Here is a 25,429-nt window from a genome sequence, read left to right as displayed (position 1 = left end):
AATCCACAAGGAAGAAGTAACAATCATAAATATCTATGCACCTAACCAGGTGCCCCAAAATACATAAGGCAAACTCTGGCAAGACTGAAGGGAGAAACAAACTTCTGTACAATAATAGTAGGAGACTGCAACACACCACTCACATCATTAGATAGAACAACTAGACAGAAGATCAAAAAGGAAACAGAGCTAGACATAACAGACATAAACAGAATATTGCATTCCTAATCGGCAGGTTATACATTCTTCTGAAGTGCTGGTGGATCATTCTCCAGGATAGATAATATGTTCAGTCACAAGGCAGGTCTCAAAAAACATTAAAAGATTGAAATTGCACAAAGCACCTTCGCATAATGGAATGAAACTGGAAATCATTAACTGATGGAATGGGGAAAATTCTCAAATGTGTGGCAACTAAATAACATATTACTAAACAATCCTTTGGGATGGGTAGTAACTTGGAGGAGGTGTGATTCATAGGAATCTTTGAAGTCTTAATACTATTGTATTTCACCTTTGTGTTAATGTTGTGAAAATTTATGGAACTGTACACATATGACATGCACTTTTCTCTATTTTTGACATACCGACATAACACTTTTATTTAAAAAGAAACAAATGTGGAGTTATAGATCAGGAGGAAACATTCAGAGAATTTAGGAAGACGATTCTGGGATTGTAGACTGATTTAAAACTGGTGTTTTAAATCAATATTGATTGATTTAAAAATGGTGTTTTAAATCAATATTAATCAATATTAGACATATAATATGTTTGTTATTTAGAATAATTGTATATGCATTACTCGATGAATGAAAAAGAATTACCAAAAAAAAGTGATTTTACTAGAGTTACATGTTTCAGCATGTTCAAAATTAGTTTCAGAATTATATGTAAAATGAGAACAATGCAAAGCATTTTGTGTAATAGTATGAAGAATGCATGGAATGTTAACACATATTCATTATTTTTGTTATTGAACTCAAACGAGACAACAGAAAGCTTCAACTTTCCTCTAATTTTTATTTGCTTAGAAAATTTGAAGTAAATGTTACTGTGCTATGACTAGTTAATGATGGGTATACTACTGTTTGCTGCTATTCTTTTCTTTATATTTGACATTTGTAATTAAACTAATTTTCTGAGATGCAAATAATTTATTGCAACAAAATAATAATAATAACATAGTGAAGAACTTCAGATCATTATATATCACTTACTTTCTTTGAATATTATTTATAAAACATAATGCAAAGTTTTAAAATACTAATATAGAGGATAAAAGTTACATACCAGAGCAATACCTGCATCATAGTTTTTATTACATATTGTGCCAGGAAATGTTGCTCCCACATGTTTAGGATGTTTCCTGTAACTACATGAATATAGTATCTCCTTTTTAATTGATATAGCTATTCAGAACAACTTAGAAGATAATTTACTAAATCAAATCTACCTTTCATAAAATTTTGATAATGATTTTGAAAACACATGAAGGTTGATCTGGATAATATCCAACAAATTATTTAAAATGCTCAAATCCTGGAAAATTATAACTCACTTTCTTAAAATCAATTTTTTCCACATTTAACTCCTAGATGTGATTTAATTTTATTACCTCAGATGCCCTTCATTTTCTTTGAATTCTTCCTTCACTGTTTTGGTCATTAAAGTTTAAAAAAGAAGAATTTTTAATTTAGCAAAAAAGAAATCTCACCTTCCCTAAAGAAAAGCATGTTTTTAAAAACTTTAATACTACAAAAAAAAAAAGACAAACCTTCTTAATCAAACAGTATTCATAAAAGCATTAACATACCATGGGTAATATTCACAGAATAGTGTCAATTTTTCCATCATTAATAAGCTGAGGTTATATGTAATCTGTAGAACAGTTGCTATCATGAATTAATTAAATTAAATGTATTCACATTAATTATACTCAAAATATTTTATTATATAACTGAGTCCTGTTTTTGTTTTTTATCATATTCCAAATTACACTATCACCTTCATGGTAGCAGTTATATTTTATTTTATTTTCAGAGACTTCTATGGAAAATTGAAGAACACTATAAGTACATTAAATTACCAAGTTAACGTAATATTTATGCGCCTGTCTTTATTAATGCAGAACATTGTGCTTACATAAATAAGTATGCTACGTCGTAGGGCCGAAGGATAAGATAGTCCTGTTTCCATGCCAAAAATGTTTGTAATACATTATCAGCATCCCCGTTAGTAGAAATTTGGTTTTTATTTGACCATAATTCCAAGGAGCGCATTAAAACAGTCAATTTGAACTGGGTAAACATCTAAAAATAAGATTTATGAAATATTTATTAAAATAACATATACAAGTCATTAAAACAGTACATAAAAATGATCAAAAAGTTCAGTTGCATATTTTGGATATTAAACTAATAAAAATCCTTTAATTTATTAATTTTCATAATAGAATTCAATATAATTTTCATAAAATTACAAATACAGAAAAGTAAAAACTTACAGTGTTTACAAGGCCAATAATTTGGACAATTTTCTGTGTTACAGCCATCATTTCAGATCCCATGTAATCATACTGAAAAATAAATTTGATATTTTAATGATTCCAGCAAAAATTTAAGCTACAGCAATTTTTTGAATGGTGAATATATGTTGACTATATCAGGCATGGATTGATATTCCTTCCTTCATCCTCCCATTTCCTCCAGGATTTAAATTCTTTTTTGCCCCCTAGGGGAAGGAGGGGAAGAGGTGTCTTTAGTTAAGTGAGGCCATTTCTCCATTACTGAGACCATCTTGGCATGGTCTCAAGTCAAAAGACCAACACCACATTTTGACTTCCTTTGGCAAGATTATAAGGGTTCTCCAGGTCTACAAATTTTATGTGCCCTAGTCACACCAGTCTAAGCAATATGGGTAAATAAAGAGCTGCTCTCTGACTACTAAGGACAGGAGACTGTCCATGCCCATAGGAAGTTCAACTTAATCCAAAATCCAAAGCTTGGTATTGCTGGAACACTAGAACCCAGATATGGAGCTGAGCAGGGACTCCAGTCCAATTTTATACACCTGACCAGTAAAGATTTCATCAGAGACTATTTGATCTCTAAAAATCTTTTGCCAGTCTTTTCTAGAGTTACTAGATATTTTGTGGAATTAACATTTTCATAATTTTATATAAATTACTTATTTTAAAACTTATTTATTTTTTAAAAATTTTAGATTGCATAAATGTTACATGAAAAATGTAGGGGATTCCCACATGTTCCAATTCCCTCCCTCTCCCATACCTCCCACAGTAACAACATCCTTCATTAGTGTGGTTCATTTGTTACAACTGATGAACACATATTGCATTGCCACTAACCGTGGATAATAGTTTACACTATAGTTTACAATCAGTTCTGTGCAATTTTGTAAGATATAACAAAATATATAATGGCCTGTATCCATCATTGCAACATCATGCAGGATATTCCAATGTCCTGAAAATGCCCCTATGTTGCACCTATTTTTCACTTTCCCTCCCCTCAGACTCTCTGGTGGCCACTGCCTTTGTATCAATGATACAAGTTCTTCCATTACTAGAATAAAAATAAGTCTATAGTAGAATAATAGTAATTCTACTTTAGTCCATTGTTTATTCCCCAATACTGAGGATTTGGGGATGGTCATGCCCAGCTGGCTGTAACTGAGTGGGGGCTTAGATCCCATGCGACAGCTAGATGGAACAATCTTGCTTGCAGTTGCAGACTCTCTCTGTTCCTTGGGATGGGCGTGTTCAAGTGTTCATAGGGCATTGCCACTGGGGGTGGAAATCCACACAATAACAGAAAGAATATCAAATTCCCATCCTGGGGAGTTCTGCCACATTCTCTAGTGGGACCACAAGAATCCCCCAAGTAATGGGGAAGTGCCTAATGGAGGAGGATGGACCACTAATGGGTCCTTAATATTGATGAATGTACTTATTAACTTTTCTTTTGAAATTGAAACTTAGCCTAGTATTATATGTTGCCTGAGAGTTCTCTCCTGAGGGCCCCCTAGTTGCTCAAATGTGGCCTCTCTCTAAGCCAAACCCAGCATATAAATGCACTACCTCCCTCTTCCAGTGTGGGACGTGTCTCCTGGGGAGGAACCCGCTGGCACCGAGGGGTTATTACCAAGCACCAACTAGCAATGCACCTGAAAAATGACCTTGGCCATAAAGGGGAAACGGCAAATACAAATGAATTTTTGTGGCTTAGAGATTTCACAGTGAGTCTGGAGATCATTCCAGAGGTTACGTTTAAGCATGTCTCAGCAGGATCTCCTTCACTGCCACAGTAAATACTGCCTCAAATAGCAGGGCTCCTGAAAGTTCTAGAGACATCCAGATACTATAGGCAGGACAGACTGCTTAGGAGTTTGTATCCTGCCAGTGGGCCTTACCTTGGAATTTATTCTCCATGTGACAGAGTTGGAGTCATATGTGATTTCCCTACATATGACTCTTCTGCCCCTTCTCTTTGAACCTATATTAGTAGCCTACTTGATAGATGTATGTCCAAGAGACTTAAATCTTTGCCATGTTATGTCCTGAATCTCAGCAGACTTGCAACACTTACTCTCCAATTCATTGGACTCACCCAGGACAACTAACAAGGTGATGAACTATTTTTATCTATGAAATGTCTGTTTATTTTCTCTTATCCCATGTCATCTCCAAATAATTTCCTCTTGGTTTTATATAAATTTTGGATTTTAAGCTTTAATTATGTTGTAGAACTATTTTATCAGTTTTCTGTGACCTCTTTATCTTGATCATGCTATTCTAACATATAAAAATATGTTTTTAATCAAATTTTAAATGAAATTAGGTCTTTTCAACAGTGTATAATAAATGGATAGACATATGGAATAAAATAAACCTTAACCTCTACCTCACAGCATACACACTTAGGAATTAGAGATATGAAAAAAAATAAAGAAAAGAAAAATTCTAAAATAAAATATACATGAAAATATTTATGTTCCTGGTTTAGGAAAATATTTCTTAAACGGAACACAAAAATAATTATAAAAATGTTACATTGGACTGAAATTCATTAAAATTAAGAACTTAAGTCTTTCAAAAGATACCATTATAATGATGGACTAGAGTAGACTTACTGTTATTCTACTATAGATGTATTGTTATTCCACTTTTATCATTGATGTTGAGGCAGTGGCCAGCAGAGGTTCTGAGGGGAAGGAAAGGGAAAAATAGGTGTAATATGGGGGCATTTTCAGGACATTGGAAGTTTCCTGATTGACATTGCAATGACAGATACAGGTCATTATATATCTTGTCATAACATACAAAATTGTATAGGAGAGAGTTTAAACTATAATATGAACTGCAATCCACACTTAGTGGCAATGTTCCAATATATGTTTATCAATTTCAACAAATGTACCACACTGATGAAGGGTGTTGTTAATGTGGAAAAGTGTGTGTGTGTGTGTGGGACATATGGGAATCACCTGCATTTTTTGTGTAACATTTATGTAATCTAAGTATATTTTAAAAATAAAATTTTCAAAAAGTATTTCTATAAAAAAAATTTTCTGGCAAGCTTGGCCAGTGCAATAATGCAAGAATAATAAATAAAAAGCATCCATATTTGAAAAGAAAAAAAACACACCATTATGAGAGTTTAAAAATAAGCCATAGGCTGGGAGAGGATATTTCCAATACAGCCTTCTGACAAAGGACTGTTATTGGAATCCCCAAAAAGCAATAAGAAAAAAATTAAAATTAAAATGAGAAAAAAACTTGTATGGTCAGTCCTTAAAAAGAGAACATCCAAATGATTTATAAAACTATGTGAAAGTGCTCAAACTCATTACTCTTCAAATAAATGCAAGTAAAAACTACAATAATGCAATAATGTGATATAACTACACATCCACCAGAATGGCTAAAATCTAAAAAGACTATCAATACTGATGGTTTATGATGATATAGAACCCCTGGGTCTCTCACATACTGCTGGTGGGAGAATAAATTGTTACATTACTTTAGAAAGCTATTTATCACATCCTCTAAAGATAACAAATACTGACCCATGACAGGACAGTTCCACTCCTACCTAGATACCCAAGAGACTTTAGTCCATATACCTACAAAAAGACTTGTCTAAGAATGTACATAACAGTTTTATTCATACTACCACCAATCTGTAGTGTACTTCACGATAAAATAATAATAAACCACTATCACATGTAACAATGTGAATTAATCTTAAAGACATTTTATTATGCAAAAGAAACCAGACAGTATAGGCACATAGTTTATGACTGTTTACATAATATTCATCAACCAACAATGATAACTGAAGAGATAGAAGGTGGGGAAGTATTGATTGAAAGGGGCATGAGGGCACATTCCGGAGCACTGAAAATGCTTTATATCTTGTCATAGGTGATGGTACACATATGTGTAAAAATATGCAAAATGTCAAATTAATGTACACTTCACTTTATTTTATGAAGGTTGCATACCTCAATATAAAAGTGTTTTAAAAAAACACTTCATTTCTACTCAAAGTCACCTACATACACCCAATGCTGCTGACAGAGGTTTCAGACATCAAATACTGAAATAAGCCTCCTAACTATGGACCATAGTTCTATGAACACAGTTCTAGGACCATAGTTTCACTTCACTTTGATCAAGCCTACAAACTTCCATCATTGACTTTTCAATATATCTGTCTACATTAAGGTCTTGATGTGAATTCTTCAATAAGTTCCAATTAGAAATGAGATAAAGAGATTAGCCTTTGAGAGTTAGACCTCCTTAGCATGGGATTTAGGAGGTTTATTGAACATTTCTCCCAGTCAAGTTTCCCCAAATCTTGCTTCACTTGTATTGCTCCAATAACTTGAACTACTGTATCCCTCCATAACTGCTCTCTGTATCAGTCTCAACTCCCTCTAATCCATCCACCACATTTCCAGCATTGATATGTCTATTAAATATTAATGAAAATCTCCTCATATATTCTAATCGCACGTGAGGAAATATCCAAGCTCCTACCTTAACCTGGTATTCAGTTGCCTTCCTCAACCCTCCTCTTTTTTTAGAAAAATCTAAAAGTATTTTTCTATGAAGCTTTTCCTGAAAAATCCTACATCTACCTGTTTTGATGTCTTATTCTTATTTTTATATATTTTATCAAAGCATAAAGCACATCATAGTGGTCTTCTCTTCCATTAGAATGTAAATTCTTGAAAGCAGAATTTCTAATGACCACTTTTGCCCTTGACTACTAGTAGATATCTAATGGTACTATATTAAGAAGTAAAAATATACTGAATAATTTATTCAAATACTGTGCTAAGGCTGTTTAAAAACCAAAAACTACTACTATTATTGAAGTAATATTGTAGTTAGGAAACAAAGATAATGAAATATGTGACATTTGAGCAAAGAACTGAAGGAGTTGAGAACTTTGAGGAAAGAGAAAATAGTAAGTGAAAAAGTGTTATAAGGTAATAAATATCTTGTTTATTCGAGGAAAACAATATGGCCAGAGATACAAAAGCAGGTTAAGGGGAAGCAGGACTCTTAGAGGTGAGGTCGAAGAGAATACAAAGCTGAGCTGGAGGAACAGTGAAGCGCATTTTAGGCTAGTTTTGGTTTTTACTCATGGTGGGATGTACAGCTACAACAATTGATTTATCTGATACACTAAAATAAAATACTGCTATTTGGAAAGAATGGAAAAAATCATTTTATCTTTGAAGTTAAGATAAAATTTACATTAAGAAAAAAGGAAGGAAGGAAGGGAGGGAGGGAGGGAGGGAGGGAGGGAGGGAAAGGAATCTAACTTTGACTTACCAAAGCTTTGTCCACTATGATGTGCATTTCAAGATATTGAGGTAATAGTTTTGAAAGAATTATTTTCTGAAAAAGAAACAACACATACCAAGGAATTTATTACATTTTTAACATGTACTGAATTTGTTAAGAGCAAAAAGTGGCATGTAAAGAAGGCAAAAAGAATGTTTATAAAATGGTCATGATGACTTAAATATAAAAATTAATTGCAAAATAGAAAATTGCACTTATTTCACATATTTTAAGGTTAACAGTATACCAGTAAGCCTGCTAGAGCAATGTAGGAGTCCAGGTAGTCTACATTAAAACTGAATGAGAAAGAAAGTGAATATAGCTATACACATTTTGTTGTCTACATCCCATGACAAATTTGCATTACTAGTACACACTTGGAAAATTGGCACTGATTATTCTTCTAAAGAGTATGGTAAAACCCCTATGGCACACTGGAAATTCTTATTTTCACCCAGAAAAAAATCTAAGAAATGTTTAAAAATTCATAATCTAGACAGAAACCCAGGTAAAGAGTGTGATTTGTACTATTAGCAGCATGTGGGTACAGCAGAAGAATAGAATGAAAAACATCCGAACGTTCGTTAATTTCAGAGCAAAGTCCTTGAGCCTCATTAGATAGGATGCAACAATCCTTGGCTGTGCCAATTATTACATCATCATTTAGCACTGTAATGGTAAGTTTTACAAGAGCTTGTTATGCAGTCTTTTCTGTAGTGTTCTGCTAGAGTAGGACAGTTATTATTTAAACATTTCTGTGTTGCTAACTTGCTCCTCTCCTGGTCTTTGGCTAGAGACAGCAAATTATCCTTGGGGATTTTTTTTGTCTGCACCCATCAGCATTTTCAAGTTGTAGGCTTCTCCAAAACTCAGTCCAAAGTATATGAGGCAAAAATAAACCAAAGGCTCTCACTGCCATATGACCCCTATATCCTCAGTTACCTAGCTGGTCTGCGGACCTCTTTCCAACTTTCAGGGTATTTTAATGTTTGATACATAAAGTCCAATATTTTTAGCTGTACATAATGGGTAGAGTATGGGAAGTGTGTCTACTCTATCTTGTCCAGATCAAAGTTATTAAAATATTTGGATTATTTTTATTTGTGCATTAGATGAAAAAATTTAATCATTATTGAAATTAATTATGTATTTGATGCCATCTATAACATTAACAAAAACTGATATGATTCAACTGATTTTTTCAGCTAGTAGCAGCAATGCATTAAGGGTTATTGCTTTAAACATTGAACATGAAATGAACCAATATTTAGAAAATGAGTAACTGATATACATGAGGATAAAAAGTGATATGCATATAAACCTTCTGTGATAGCACAAATTCAAGTATCTTTAAGCTCAGAATTTTTAAAAATAATTTCTAATATAAAGTAGATACAGTTGTTGCCTTGGCAGATATGTGATTTCTTGTTTTCATGTATTCACTTACATCATTTTGGCTTCTATGATGGATAGTAAATATTGACAAACATGCAAGTTACACACCCATCATAAATTTTGTGAGATAAAATACTAGTCATTTTTCATTAAATATTTCAATTTTTAGCTCATTGCTGCCAAAAGTACTTATTGTGGAAAAAGAAAAATAAACATCCCTCTTAGGTGGGTTTCTAGTTTGAAATCAGAGATATAAAGAATTGAAAAGTGCATCACTTTTCCATTTACAACAGATAAAACCTGGATAAACTGCATATTAATATGTTTTATTGAAACTGAAATTGAATATCAAATTATTAGCCAAAAATTGAAGAGATAAATGTGCCTGCAGGGAAGGGACACAAACCAAGTACTTGCCTACATGGCACAGATGGCATCACACACCATATATACTGGTAAGAACATTCAGCTAGAAATTTTGCATGAATTTCTAAAGGCTAATTTGGGCTAGAATAAGAGTGTAAACATAGTTGATTTCATAGCTTCATTCAGGACTTTTCTCTAGGAACCCCATAAGTTACCCCAAACAAAGATGGAGGAGAATACTGAAAAATGTTCTCTCATTGTTCTGGTTTGTGGAACATGTGCTATTGCTGAAACTCTCACCATACCCATCTCTTCCATCTGACTTAAGACATAAAAGCCCTAATCTCTAGGGAATAGGGGGACAGGTTTGAAACTGGGGAGTAATGGTGAAACTCGCTGCATTTGGGGGACAGGAAGAGAGGGGGAAAGTTCTATGTTTGGAAAAAGGGTAAGGATGGCTCAACCCAACATTACATTCTGGAGGAGGGGCAGAGATATTTATGAATACTACATCCCCAAACTCAAGTTCATAGTGCTCACTTGCCTGACAATGAATCTTTTCGTTTTGTTTTAATTTTTTTAATTTTTAAAGAAGCTTTAGATTACATAAATGTTACATCAAATATATAGGGAATTCTCATATACACCACCTCCTCCCTTCCCACACTTTCCCACATTAGCAACGCCCTTCATTAGTGCAGTACATTTACTACAATTGATGAACACATACTGAAGCACTGCTACTAACCGTGGTCTACAGTTTACATTATAGTTTATACTTTGCCCCGCACGGTATTATAGGTTTTGACAAAATGTACAATAGCTTGTATCCATCATTGCAATGTCATGCAGGACAATTTCAATGTCCCCAAAATGCCCCCATGTTAAACCTATTCTTCCCTCTCTCTCCCCTCAGAACTTCTTTTTTTTTTTTTTTTTTTTTAATTTTTTTATTTTTTATTGACTTTGTAATAATATTACATTAAAAATATATATGTGAGGTCCCATTCAACCCCACCCCCCCACCCCCCTCTCCCCCCCCCCAACAACACTCGTTCCCATCATCATGACACATCCATTGGATTTGGTAAGTACATCTTTGGGCACCTCTGCACCTCATACACATTGGTTCACATCATGGCCCATACTCTCCTCTATTCCATCATGTAGGCCCTGTGAGGATTTACAATGTCCGGTGATTACCTCTGAAGCACCATCCAGGGCAGCTCCATGTCCCGAAGACGCCTCCACCTCTCATCTCTTCCTGCCTTTCCCCATACCCTTTGTCCATTATGTCCACTTTTCCCAATCCAATGCCACCTCTTCTATGTGGACACTGGATTGGTTGTGTCCATTGCACCTTTATGTCAAGAGGAGGCTCAGATTCCACCTGGATGCTGGATGCAATCCTCCCATTTTCAGTTATAATCACTCTAGGCTCCATGGTGTGGTGGTTGTCCTTCTTCACCTCCATCTTAGCTGAGTGTGGTAAGTCCAATAAATCAGATTGTAGGTGCTGGAGTCTGTTGAGGCTCAGGATCTGGCTATCACATTGTCAGTCCAGAGATTCAAATCCCCTAAATATATCTTAAACCCCAACATTAACTGCACCTCCAGCACATTAGCATGAAAGTCTTATGAAGGGAGATCCCATCTGAGTCCAGATTCATCACACATAAACACCATTTCCAAAGAGGGGCCATCTGCCCTGGTAGTTAACCCCATCGGCCATGACCATAACTCCCATGGGTCTCTTTAGCCCTCAAAGGAACCAATATCTGGGGGTTGTATCTGCTTTATCTGTCTCTCTGACTCTGCTCAGTTGTGCATGAGGGCAAACCTTCTGCCAGCCTCCAGACTCTTTTTTAGAAACTCGTAGCCATATAAACTCATTTCTCCTTTCCATTTCCCCCTTACTTTAGGTCAAACAGCATTTTAAAGTCATGGTATTTTATGTAGACATGGATATTCTGCTGATCCGCATTGAACCTTCCGTATAAGGTCATTTTCCAGTTGCATCATCAGTTGGTAGTTGATAGTGGTCCCTCGTTGCCAGGGAGGCTCATCCCCGGGTGTCATGTCCCACGCTGGGGGGAAGGCATTGCATTTACATGCTGAGTTTGGCTTCGAGACTGGCCACATTTGAGTAACATGAAGGCTGACAGAAGGAAATTCCCAGGCACAAAGTTGCTCTAGGCCTTGTTATTATTTTGGGTTTATCAGCTCACAAGCATAGTCATTAGTATCAGGGGCTCACTGTTGAACCCTCACTCCCTCCCGGTCCCCACCACTGTACCTGGGAGACTGTCGCTGCTCCCCTAGGGACCACGACAGAGCACCACTGGCCAGGAACCCAGTACCCCCCCTACTGTGGTTTTTAATTGTTGCCACTATGAGTATATCCAAACATTACCATGCACCCTGGACATATGTTCTGTACAGCTCCCTGTCAGTCATATATCACCTGTCATTGTGATGGCTACTGCCTTTATATCAGTGATACATCTAAAAGTGAATTTTAATCACAACATCAGAGAACGAGATGCCCTAATGCAAGCTTATGCTTTATGCTAAAAAATATGTCAAGAAAAAATAACACCAATCAGGAGAGAGAATTGAAAGAGAGATTTTATCTATGAAGACACAAAGCCAAGTAGGAAACAAAGCTAAGCAGGGAGAAGACATCTTTCTGGCAAATCATCTCTAACCACATACACAAAATATTACTAGAGGAATGTAAATACTCTAGTACATGAAGGGTAGACATAGCAATAACGAACACTAAACGGAGCCTGGCTTCTGACTATTAATACAAACTTTTGCACTAAATGTATGCAGAAGAAATGATGTGCTCATCTCCAGGTGTGTGTGTGTGTGTGTGTGTGTGTTATCTATGCAGTAATTATAGCCTTAAACTACAAGCACAAATTTCAACAAAACTTTAAGGGACACAAACAAAACAGAAAATGACGTCTGAAAAGACAAAGCAGTCATGAGAACTGGGCTGATATATGACATAGATATTGGAACTAATAGAGCATTTTAAAAAACTACAATTACTATGGTAAATTTTTGAATGGAAAAAAATTTCAATATGGAATATCAGATAGGTAATTTCAATGTCAGATACTTCTCCCATTATCAACCAAGACAGAGAGGAATTGGCAGACCCTTGCCACATGTGTCCAAGCAAACTTCATTTTATAATTGAGTACCCTTGCATTTTATCCCTGATAAGGAAGATTATTTTATAAGATAAAGAAATTGTTATCTTGCGACTTGAAAGGGTCGGGAAAAGACAGGGGACTTCTTTCTGCTTGTCTTTCAGGAAGAAACCTGTCATTACAATTTTCTCACAAACTTCTACACAGTACTGATACAATGTTTGAAGGTAAATAGTGAAAGTCTATCAAACCTATCCTGGATTACTTTAAGTAACTATTAATAATACTTTATTTAAAAGAAAAGTACAGGACCAAGCTTAAAAGCGCTGCACAGGGAGGATGCTATTACAATCTGCATAAAACACAAATCCCAGAATAAAAGTGATGTAGAAAACAGAAGTTTTTTTTTTTATTTTATTTACTTTGTAATAATATTACATTAAAAATATATATATATGAGGTCCCATTGAACCCTACCTCCCCCACCCCACCTCTCCCCCCCCTCAGCAACACTCCCTCCCATCATCATGACACAGCCATTGCATTTGGCAAGTATATCTTTGGGCACCCCCGCACCCCATGGTCAACGGTTCACACCATGGCCCACACTCTCCCCCATTCCATCCAGTGGGCCCTGTGAGGATTTACAATGTCGGGTGATTGCCCCTGAAGCACCATCCAGGGCAGCTCCATGTCCCAAAGACGCCTCCACCTCTCATCTCTTCCTGCCTTTCTCCATACCCATCAGCCATCATGTCCACTTTTCTCAATCCAATGCCACCTTTTCTATGTGGACATTGGATTGGTTGTGTCCATTGCACCTCTATGTCAAGAGGAGGCTCAGATTCCACATGGATGCTGGATGCAATCCTCCCACTTTCAATTGTAATCACTCTAGGCTCCATGGTGTGATGGTTGTCCTTCTTCAACTGCATCTTAGCTGTGTGTGGTGAGCCCAATAAGTCAGATTGTAGGTGCTGGAGTCTGTTGAGGCTCAGGACCTGGCTATCACATTGTCAGTCCAGAGATTCAAATCCCCTAAATATATCTTAAACCCCAACATTAACTGCACCTCCAGCACATTAGCATGAAAGTCTTATGAAGGGAGATCCCATCTGAGTCCAGATTCGTCACACATAAACACCAGTTCCAAAGAGGGGCCATCTGACCTGGTAGTTAACCCCATCGGCCATGACCATAACTCCCATGGGTCTCTTTAGCCCTCGAAGGAACAGATATCTGGGGGTTGTATCTGCTTTATCTGTCTCTCTGATTCTGTTCAGTTGTGCATAAGGGCAATCCTTCTGACAGCCTCCAGACTCTTTTTTAGAGACTCGTAGCCATATAAACTCATTTCTCCTTTCCATTTCCCCCTTACATTAGGTCAAACAGCATTTTAAAGTCATGTTATTTTATGTAGACAGGGATATTCCGCTGATCCGCGTTGAACCTTCCGTATGAGGTCATTTTCCAGTTGCATCATCAGTTGGTAGTTGATAGTGGTCCCTTGGTGCCAGGGAGACTCACCCCCGGGTGTCATGTCCCACGCTGGGGGGAAGGCATTGCATTTACATGCTGAGTTTGGCTTCGAGACTGGCCATATTTGAGTAACATGAAGGCTGACAGGAGGAAATTCCCAGGCACAATGCTGCTCTAGGCCTTGTTCTTATTTTAGGCTTATCAGCTCCCAAGCATAGTCATTAGCGTTATGGGCTCACTGTTGAACCCTCACTCCCTCCCGGTCCCCGCCGCTGCACCTGGGAGACTGTCGCTGCTCCCCTAGGGACCACGACAGAGCACCACTGGCCAGGAACCCAGTACCCCCCCTGCTGTGGTTTTTAATTGTTGCCACTATGAGTATATCCAAAGATTGCCATGCACCCTGTACATATGTTCTGTACAGCTCTGAAGAAAAATGAAAACAAACTTACTTAGTAGATACTTGTAGAACATTACACATATAAAACTGCATAATATATAGATAAAATATTTATATTGAAATTGAAAAATAAAATAAATTAAAAATCAATAAAAATGTATTTAGAAAAACCACAAATATGCACATTTCTAAATTCACCATGGGTCAAAGGAGGAATGAAAAAAGAAATGAGATAAGTTGTATTAAGCACTTATGAATAAATAGCATACAAAAATTAATGCAATGGAGTTACATTAGTGACAATGGAAAAGTGAGAACCTCTGAAAATTCCCTCCCCTATCAAATGAACAAGAAAACTGGCAAAAATTATTAGAATCAACAGTTCCAGCACAGTGGAGCATACTGGTGCGTATTCTAGAAAAATGGCTGAATCTTAGTAATCTTAGAGTTTAATTTGATAGAGAATTCTTGCTTGGCATTTTTTTCCTTTTGACACATTATGCTTATACCACTACCTTCTCGCCTCCGTGGTTTTTGTTGAGAATAAGCCCTTAATCTTATCGAAGCTACTTTACACACTGATCACTTGCTTCTCTCTTGCTGCTCTTTATATTTGGCACTCAGCAGTTTAATTACAATGTTTCTTGGTGTGAAACTTTTTTAGTTTATCCTATTTGGATTTTGTTGAACTTCTTAGTTGTGTATATCAATATCTTTCATTATATTTGGGGAATTTTCAGCCATTATCTTTTCAAATATGATTTCTACTTTTCCTCTCTTTTTTTCCCTTCTGGGACACCAATTATGGGCATTTTGCTTTGGTATGCTTAAGTATGTCCACAAGTTTCTCAGGCTCAGTTCACCTTTCTTCTTCCTTTTTACTTTCTGTTCCTCAGACTGATTAATTTCATTTGTCCTCTCTCAAGTTCACTGATGTTTTTCTTCTGCTAGCTCTGCTGTTAACACCCTCTAAGGAATTTTTAATTTCAGTTAATATGGTTTTCAGCTCCTGTATCTCTATTTTATTTCTTCATATGCCAGCTATCTCTTTATTGAAATTCTCATTTGTTCATATATCATTTCCCTGATTTTCATTCTTTGTCTATGTTTTCCTTTGGCTCTGTGAGCATTTTTCAGGCAACTCCTTTTCAGAGTCTTTGTCTGGTATGTCCAAACTCTGGGCTCCCCATTAATGGTGTCTGTTGGTTGATTTTTTTTTTTTTAGATTTTTTCTTCTTCTTTATTTTCTTTTAAATGTTACATTCAAAAAATATGAGGTCCCCATATACCCCCACACCCCCACACCCCCACACCCCACTTCTCCCACATCAACAACCTCTTTCATCATATTGGCACATTCACTGCACCTGGTGAATACATTTTGAAGCATTGCTGCACCACACGGACAGTGGTCTACATTATAGTCTACACTCTCCCCCATTCCACCCAGTGGGCCATAGCAGGACACACAATGTCCAGCATCTGTCCCTGCAGGACCACCGAGGACAACTCCAAATCCTGAAAATGCCCCCACATCATGTCTCTTCTTCTCTCTCCCTACCATCAGCAGCTACCATGGCCACTTTCTCCACATCAATATTACAATTTCTTCCCTTACTAATCACAGTAGTTCCTCAGAAAAACACCAGTAAGTCCACTCTAATCTATACTCTATTCCTCCAGTCTGTGGACCCTGGCATGGTTAAGTCCAGTCCCCCTCTACATCAAGAGGGGGCTTAGATTCCACATGGATGATGGATGCAATTCTCCTGCTTGCAGTTGTAGGCACTCTTGGCTCCCTGGTGTGGTGGTTGATCTTCTTCACCTCCCTATTAGCTGGCCAGGGTAAGTCCAATAAACCAGAGGGTAGGAGTTGCAAGTCTGCTGAGGCTCAGGGCCTGGCTGTTTTGTTCCTTTGTTTAAGCCATCATTTCCTGTTTCTTTGTATACCTTGTGATTTTTTTTCTAAACATTGGACATTTGGATATTTTACTGTGTTAAATCTGGAATCTAGTACCTAAATTATCTATTTCTTAAGCTTGCATCCCAGCTGGGCTATGACAGAGATATCCTTGAATTTAGGGGCTAACCAAAACAAACAAGCAGTCAAATGAAAAAAGGAAAACTATTTACGTAGCCTTGCAAATTGGCTCTATGTTGGAGCTCTCCTTCAGAGCTTAGTAATCTTTATAGTGAGCCTAAAGAACAGCCCAAGAAAAAAAAAATAGGGTCACCTCCAGTCTTTTCTGATCATGTGTCTTATTCTGGGTATGCATGTGCAGTCTTATAAATTCCACTGATAATAGGGATATTTTGAATGCCCCTCTTTATTAAGGAAATCTTCACTGTTTCCTCCTGGTCTCAGGCTCTATGTTGTATGTCTTAAGATGGCAATTTTATGCCACAGGCAAATGAGTTATTTTGTTTGTTTTGGTTTGTTTTGTTTTTTATAGGGAGGTAGCAGGGATTGAACCCAGGACCTCGTACGTGCAAAACAGAGCTACATCTGCTCCCTGGCAGTTGAGGTTTGATTGACTTCTTACAGTATTTTGGCTGCCCTGCAGGACTCATCTATGTGCAGAGGATGTTGTGGGACTGATGAAACAGAGATGAGTGTTTAGCTCAGTCACTCATGTTGCACCAGATGATTTGTACAGGTGCCCCAATATAGGCATAACAGTTATTCTGCTCACTTCAGGACCTTGACCAGGGACCTGCACTAGGGGTATAGGCTGGCTCCTCACCAAACTTACAGAAGTTTGGAGGACAGGCCAGCAAATGCACCATGAAGTTTTCATACCATTTTCAATTTTCTTTTTCTTGATTTTGAACTTTCCCAGTCAATGCAACTCTATAACTGTTTTCCATATCCCTTAGAAAGACATCTCTACCACTTTTTGCTTGTTGTTAAAAAAAATTCTCTGTTGGGACAGGACTGTGAGGCATCTCACTCTTCTTTCTTGCTACTTCTCTTACCTCATTAAATTGTGAAAGATTGAAGTCATACTAAATATCTTATCCAAAACCAATGGAATAAAAATGGAAATCAATAACAGAAGGAAACCCATAAAGTTTTTTGAATGTGGAAATTAAACAATACTATAGGTCAAATAAGAAATCACAGGAAAAATTATAAAATAGAGAAATACAGCATACCAAAACTTATGGGATGCAGTAAAGCCAGATAACAGAGGAAAATTATTTCTTGTAAATGTCTACATTAAAAAAAGGAAAAGATCTCAAATCGATAACCTGCCATTACACCTTAAAGAACTAGAAAAAGAAGACAAATCAAAACATAAAGCAGGCAGATGAAAGGAAATCATAAAGATTAGAGTAGTAATAAATGAAATAGAGAATAAAATAAAACAAAAGTAGAAGCAACAAAATCAGAAGTTGGTTCTATGAAATTAACAAAAAAAAATTTATAAACTTTTAGCTAGCATGCCAAGACAGAAAGACAAAGAGAGGGAGATTGAAGATGCAAATAAATAGACTCAGAAAAGAAAGTAGAAACATTATTATTGAACTTAGAGAAATAAAATAAAGATTATAAGACAATAGTATGAGCAATTGCATGCCAACAAATTTAGTCATCTAGATGAAGAAGACACATTCCTATAAATACATAAAGAAATGAAGACTTTTGAAAAAGGTAACCTAAGGGTAATTATAAATGACAGAGCTATTGTGTTGTATTTTTTGGTATCTAACTCCACTTACAGGTTCTAAATACAAATATATGAGAATTAATGATAAATCTATATTTTGGAACATATAAGGTATAAAGATATAATCTGTAACAAGTACAACTAAAAGATTGGGCGGATAGAGTGTTATAGGAATGGTGTTTTATATACTATTGAAATTAAGTGGGTATCAAATCAAACATGATAGTCATAAATTTAGGATATTAAATTTAATCCCTATGGTAGCCACAAAGAAAATATCTGAAAAATATATACAGAAGGAAATGAGAGGGAATTAAAATATTATACTACAAAAAATCAAATAATATGAAAGTATGCATTAACAGAAGAAATGAGGGACGAAAAAAGAAATAAGACTGTTATGGACTGAATCATGTTTATAATAAAAGGTATGTTCGGTTCCTATACTATACTCCAGTCCTGTCAGTGTGATCACATTTGTAAATAGGATCTTTGAAGATGTTACTAACTAAGGTGTGTCCAAACTGAACAAGGGCAGATTTTAATTGAATATGACTTATGTCCTCATAAACAATGGAAATTGGACAGATAAAAAAGCCACAAGCATACAGAAGCTGGAAGGAAATTATGGCCCATCCAAAGAAAGAGGGAAAAAATACAGAAAACATCAATAAGGAAGATCATACTGGGGACATATTAGAAAAAGACGTTAAAAAAATAAGCTTCAGTATTTTCAAGTAGATGAAGGAAAATACAGAGAAAGAACTAAAGGATACTAAGTAAAACGTGAATGAAAAATATAAGCATCTCAATAAAGAGAGAGAAATATTTAAAGGAACTAGACAGAACTACTTGAGTTGAAGATCACAATAAATGAAATGAAAAATTCCCTGGGGAATTACAGAAGGTTAGTAATTGTAGAAAAATGAATCAGTGAAACTGAAGACAAGCCAACTGAAATGATCCCAGTCTAAGATCATAAAGGAAAAATAATTATAAAAAGTGAAATTATAAGAGATTTCTGGGACAACATCAAGAATACCAGTATATGAATTATGGAAGTCTCAGGAGAAGAAAAAAAGATTCAGAGGGAATATACAAAGAAATAAAGGTAGAAAACTTCCCAAATTTAACAAAAAGACATGAATATGCACATTCAAGAATCCCAAACCCCAAATAGGATAAATGCAAAGAAGACCATGCATAGAAACACAGTAATCAAATTGCCTACTGTAGTTTCTGAAAACTGCAAGAGTAAAACAACATGTATGTATAATGCTGTCTCAGTTAGGTTAATTGTTTATTTCTCATCAGAAATCATGGAGGCAAGAAGGTAGTGAATACTTAAGTACTGAATGAAAACGATTGCCAATCAAGAATTTTACATCTATTGAAACTTTCTTTCAAAGATGAGGGGGAGATTAAGGCATTCCCAGATAAACTAAAGCTAAGGGAGTTGATCACAACTAGACCTACCCTATAAGCAATGATAAAGGAAGTTCTTCAGATTGAAAGGAAAGGACACTAGACAGTGGATCAATGCAACATAAAGAAATAAGGATAGCCATTTGGATAAATTGGGTAAATGCCAGTATTATTATATTGCATTTTACAGTCTATGTAATGTCACTTCTTTCTTCCTGCAGGTGCAAAAAGGCAAATGCATAAAAAGTGATGACACATATATAGTTTTCACATACAATGCATAAACATACAATTGGTAACAAGTACAAAAAGTGTGGGGGAATTGAGGTAGAAGAATAGTGTATGTGTATGTACTGAGGCCAAGTTGTTATCAAATCAAATATAATTGCTATATATTTATGATGTTAAAATTTAACTGATAGTAACTGGAGGAAAACATATAAAAATACATCCAGATAGAAATGTAAAAGGACTTAACATGGCATAATACAAAAAGTAAATAAATAGAAAGTATCAAAGGAAAGATTGAAGCATAAAATGGCATAACACTTACAAAGACTAAATAGCAAATTGGAAGAAGAATGTCCTGCATTATCAGCAGTGGTTTTAAATGTAAACAGATTAGACTCTTCAGTCAAAAGACAGAGTTTGGCAGAATGGATTATAAAGTGTGACCCAACTATAGGCTGTCTGTAAGAAACTCACCTTAAATTCAAAGATATAAAGGTTGAAAGTGAAAGGAAGGAAAATATTTATCATGTAAGTATTAATCAAAAAAGAGGGTAGCTATACCAATATCAGATAAAATGGGCTTTGTCAAAAACAGTTATGAGAAAAATGTTGGTTATTATATTACTGATAAAAGAGTCAATTCAACAAGAGAATGTTACAAGGGCAGGGCAAGATGGCATCTGAGTGAGTGCATCTTACAGTCTCTCCTGCAGAGGCGGCCGAGTGGGGCTGGAGTCTTGCCAGAGCGGGCTGTCTTGGGGACTTGCAGGGGGAAGGGTGTGTGGACATTGATTTGGAGAGACAGTGATGGAGGTGGTGCTTGCTAAAGGTAGAACTGCAACTTACAAGTACAGAGGTCAGAAGCTGTGGGCTGGCAGGACCCTCCCCCCTGGGACTGACGGCTGCGGTGTTCCCTGAGAACAGTCAGTTGTGCGGAGGCGTTCCTGGGCCCCGTGGTTCCTGGATGTGTGGTGCCCAGGTCCATGTCCCCTGATCCCCTGTAGCCCTGTTCCACAGACCTATGTACCCTGGGTCTGCAGTGTCCTGGACTTCCCCTTTCCCGAGTCCAGTGCTCCCGTAGTTCTGGGATTGCCCTAGCCCTCCAGTTTTGTACTGACTCCACGGGTGGGAGGTATTCAGTAGGGAGTGCAGCAGGGGTCCGGGCTAGTACGGGTTCGATTTTCTGGTGTTCCCGCCCCCCTCCCCTTTTTTATTCTTTTTCTTTTTTTTTTTTCCCACTTGGAGGAGCACACTAGCTGGTTTGGGGAGAGCCTGGGAAGAAAGGAGTGGTGAATCTGCTGAGAAAGCCCAATTCACCTAAATACCCTGGGATAGGAAACTTGGTCTGGGAGAAGGTGGAGTCAGAAAATCAACTAGTCGTCTCATAGCACATCTAAAGGAGAGAGATTGTACGAGGTGCTTTCCAAGCTTCCAAGAGCACACTTAGGGCTCCTGGTGAGGTATGGGTGCTCTCTCCCTGGAAATTAAGTCATTGTTTTCTGTGTGGAGCTGGTTCAACAAGTACCCACTTGAATCGCCTACCGGACCTCTCAGGCAGCTTTCCTGCTGCCCTGGGAGAGAGAGAAGTGAGGAAGGGAGAAAGGGGGAATGTTAGATCTCTAAGCATTTTATTTAACTGCAAAGAGGATTCCTTGCTTGAAACTTTGTCTGGTATTCTGTTGGTTTGTATTCTTGTTTTAACTTCCTCTTTATCCCCCCAATGCCCTTTTTTCTTTCTTTTTTCTTTTTTTTTTCTCTTTTTCTTTTTCTTGCTTGCTTCCCCCCTCCCTTTTGGCCTTTTTTTCCCTTTTCTTTCTTTCTTCTCTCCTTTTTTTATCTTTTTATATTAGGTGCTGCAGGGAGGGCTTCACATTTGCTCTATTTCCTCATTCTCCATTTCCTCTTTTCTGTGTGTATTGATTTTGGCCACGAACACTATCCCCTTTCCTCTACATCTTTCTATCCTCCATCATTGATTGTTTCTCTTACATTACACCTCTCTGTTTGCCCCCCTATTTTTCTGAATTTTTATTTCTAATACCTTTGTTCTGTTTTCTGCCTTATATTCACTCCTTATATTATTGTCCTTTCTTTTCTCTTTCCCTCTCTCCTGAACACACTGGCCTTTTAACTCACACTACATTCCTCCCCATATTCAGTTTACTATCTCATTATATGTACTCTACTTTTCTTACTGTTATTACTCTATATACCTTACATGAGTCTAATATCCATTCTCCTAGAACTCACATGGTTCCTCTGTTAATATTTACTATCAATACTACTATTATTATTTTTCTTTTCTTACTTCTTTTGCTTTCTCTGACCTTAATATTTTCCTTCAAGTGAACTTAGCCAAAAGCAAGGAAATAGAATAAGAAGAACAAAGTGACAAAGAGAAAACTTAACACACAAAAAAAAACAACAATTAACTAAACCCCAAACTAGACAAAGAAGCTAAGCAACTGATTAAACCCATCAAGACAAAATGATGACCAGACAGCCAACAAAAAAATACAAACCAAACCAATAATCAGGAAAGCATGCCCCAATCCAATGAACAAACTAAAAACCAGAAAGAGAAGCAGAATATCAAACAAGTAATTAAAGCCCTCAAAATATATATTAGGGACCAATTCAATGAAGTGAAGGAAGAGATTAAGAATATGAGAAAACACTTGGAGAGAATACAGAAGAAATTACAGTCATACTCAAAAAGATAACGGATATGATAGTGATGAACAATTCAAGAAATCAAAAATACACTCTCAGCAAATAACAGCAGACTCGAAGCGACAGAGGAAAGAATTAGTGATGTGGAAGACAGTACATCTGAAATCAAACAGATAGTAGAACTGATCGATAAAAGATAGAAAAAATCCAGCAGGGACATAGGGACCTGAATGACAATGCAAAATGCACAAACATATGCATTATAGGCATCCCAGAAGGAGACGAGAAGGGAAAGGGAGCAGAAGAGATGTTGGAGGAAATAATGTCTGAAAACTTCCCAAACCTATTGAGGGAGATGGGTGTACATGTCCAGGAATCACAATGCACCCCAAACAGCATAAATCCCAACAGGCCTACCTCAAGACATGTATTTGTCAAATTATCCAATGCTCAAGACAAAGAGAAAATACTAAAAGCAGCAAGAGAAAAAAGAACCATCACATATAAAGGAGGCTCCATAAGATTAAGTGCTGATTTCTCATCTGAAACCATGGAGGTAAGAAGGCAGTGGTATGACATAGTGAAGGTACTAAAAGAAAAGAATATCCAACCAATACTTTATCCAGCAAAGCTGGCATTCAAAAATGATGAAGAGTTCAAAATATTCACAGATAAACAGAAACTAAGAGAGTATGCCAACAAGAATCCTGCCCTTCAAAAAATATTAAAGTGAGTTCTGCAGGAAGGAAAAAAAAACAAGAGATACAGAGTTGGAGGAGAGTGTAAGAGCAACTAAAAAGACAAAAACAGAAAAAGAAAATAAAACAAAATATGGCAAACACAAATCCAAAGAAAATATGGCTAATATAAGTAATTCCTTGAAAGTAATAACACTGAATGTCAATGGATTGAACTCAGCTGTCAAGAGACTCACACTGGAAGATTGGATAAGGAAATATGACCCATCTATATGCTGTCTACAAAAAACACATCTTAGACCCAGGGATTCAAAGTGGTTGAAAGTGCATGGCTGGGAAACAATCTTACAAGCAAACAATAACCAAAAAAGGGCAGGAGTAGCTATATTAATATCAGACAAAATAGACTTTAAATTCAAAACAATAGTGAGAGACAAAGATGGACACTACATATTAGTGAAAGGGATAATCTTTCAAGAAGAAAGAACAATCATAAATATATATGCTTCTAACAAGAGTGCCTCCAAGTAAGTGAGGCAAACACTGGAAAAACTAGGTGAAGGAATAGATGCCACTACAATTATAGTGAAAGACTTTAAAACATCACTATCATGTTGGACAGAACATCTCAAAAGAGAATCAATAAAGAAACAAAAACTTTGAACAATATATTAGAGGAGCTGAACCTAATAGATATATACAGAATATTACACCCAAATACAGCAGGATATACATTCTTCTCAAGTGCACACAGATCATTCTCCAAGATATACCACATGCTAGGCCATAGAAAAAGTCTCAATGAATTCAGAAAGATAGAAATCATACAAAATAATTCCTCTGACCACAGTGGAAGGAAGCTGGAAATCGGCAAACTCCAGAGACCCAGATTTGGCACCAAGATTTGGAAGTTAAACAACACACTCTTAGAAAAACAGTGGGTCAAGGAGGAAATCTCAAAAGAAATTAGTAACTACCTTGAAACTAGTGAAAATGATAACACAACATATCCAAACTTATGGGATGCAGCAAAAGCAGTACTGAGTGGGAAATTTATAGCCATAACTTCATACATAAATTTCATCATAAAAGAGGAAAGAGCTAAAACTGAAGAACTAACTGCACACTTGGAGGAATTAGTAAAAAAAACAACAAACTAACCCCAAAGGAAAAGAAAGAAATAACAAAGATCAAAACAGAACTAAATGAATAGAAAATCAGAAAGCTCTTGAAAAAATAAACAAAACCAAGAGCTGGTTCTTTGAGATCAATAAAATTGACAAATTCTTAGCTAGACTAACAAAGAAAAGAGGATGTAACAATTTTAAATACATATGCACTTTACAGCAAAGCCCCAAAATATATGAATACTGACAGCTGTGAACGGAGAAATTGATGATTCCACAAAAGAGTAGGAGACTTTCAATAATGGATAGAATATCCAGACAGAAGATCAATAAAGAAGTAGAAAGCTTGAATGATACTCTAAACCAAACAGGCCTAACAGAAAAATATAGAACCCTTCACCTAACAACAACAAAATACATAGTCTTCTTGAGCACACATGAATCATTAACCAGGATAAACCAACCATATCTATGTCAGAAAATGTGTCTCAATAAATTGAAAAGGAGGGAAATGGACTTTGGCCCAGTGGTTAGGGCGTCCGTCTACCACATGGGAGGTCCGCGGTTCAAACCCCGGGCCTCCTTGACCCCGTGTGGAGCTGGCCATGTGCAGTGCTGATGCGCGCAAGGAGTGCCGTGCCACGCAAGGGTGTCCCCCGCGTGGGGGAGCCCCACGTGCAAGGAGTGCGCCCGTGAGGAAAAGCCGCCCAGCATGAAAAGAAAGAGCAGCCTGCCCAGGAATGGCGCTGCCCACACTTCCCGTGCCGCTGACGACAACAGAAGCGGACAAAGAAACAAGACGCAGCAAATAGACACCAAGAACAGACAACCGGGGGAGGGGGGGGGAATTAAATAAAAACAAATAAATCTTTAAAAAAAAAAATTGAAAAGGAAATCTGCCTGAATGCCAAAAAACTA

The 25,429-nt window shown here is 36.7% G+C and overlaps 1 protein-coding gene across 2 annotated transcripts in view; it reads right to left on the bottom strand.

The window, feature by feature from the left end:
• LOC101444863 (disintegrin and metalloproteinase domain-containing protein 18) overlaps positions 1-25,429 on the bottom strand; it is a 137,658-nt gene that overhangs the window by 86,623 nt on the left and 25,606 nt on the right. For both annotated transcript variants that reach the window (XM_058290088.1, XM_004475126.3), the window contains exons 7-10: positions 7,871-7,936; positions 2,507-2,578; positions 2,146-2,312; positions 1,294-1,375 (exon numbers count right to left, since the gene is read on the bottom strand). In XM_058290088.1, coding sequence (XP_058146071.1) covers positions 1,294-1,375; positions 2,146-2,312; positions 2,507-2,578; positions 7,871-7,936 — 387 coding nt within the window. The remainder of the gene's footprint in view (positions 1-1,293; positions 1,376-2,145; positions 2,313-2,506; positions 2,579-7,870; positions 7,937-25,429) is intronic.

This window comes from Dasypus novemcinctus, chromosome 29, assembly GCF_030445035.2.
Source record: "Dasypus novemcinctus isolate mDasNov1 chromosome 29, mDasNov1.1.hap2, whole genome shotgun sequence".
NCBI lineage: Eukaryota > Metazoa > Chordata > Mammalia > Cingulata > Dasypodidae > Dasypus > Dasypus novemcinctus.
The sequence above is the reverse complement of the archived record's forward strand: the minus strand, read 5'-3'. Positions and strand labels throughout refer to the sequence as shown.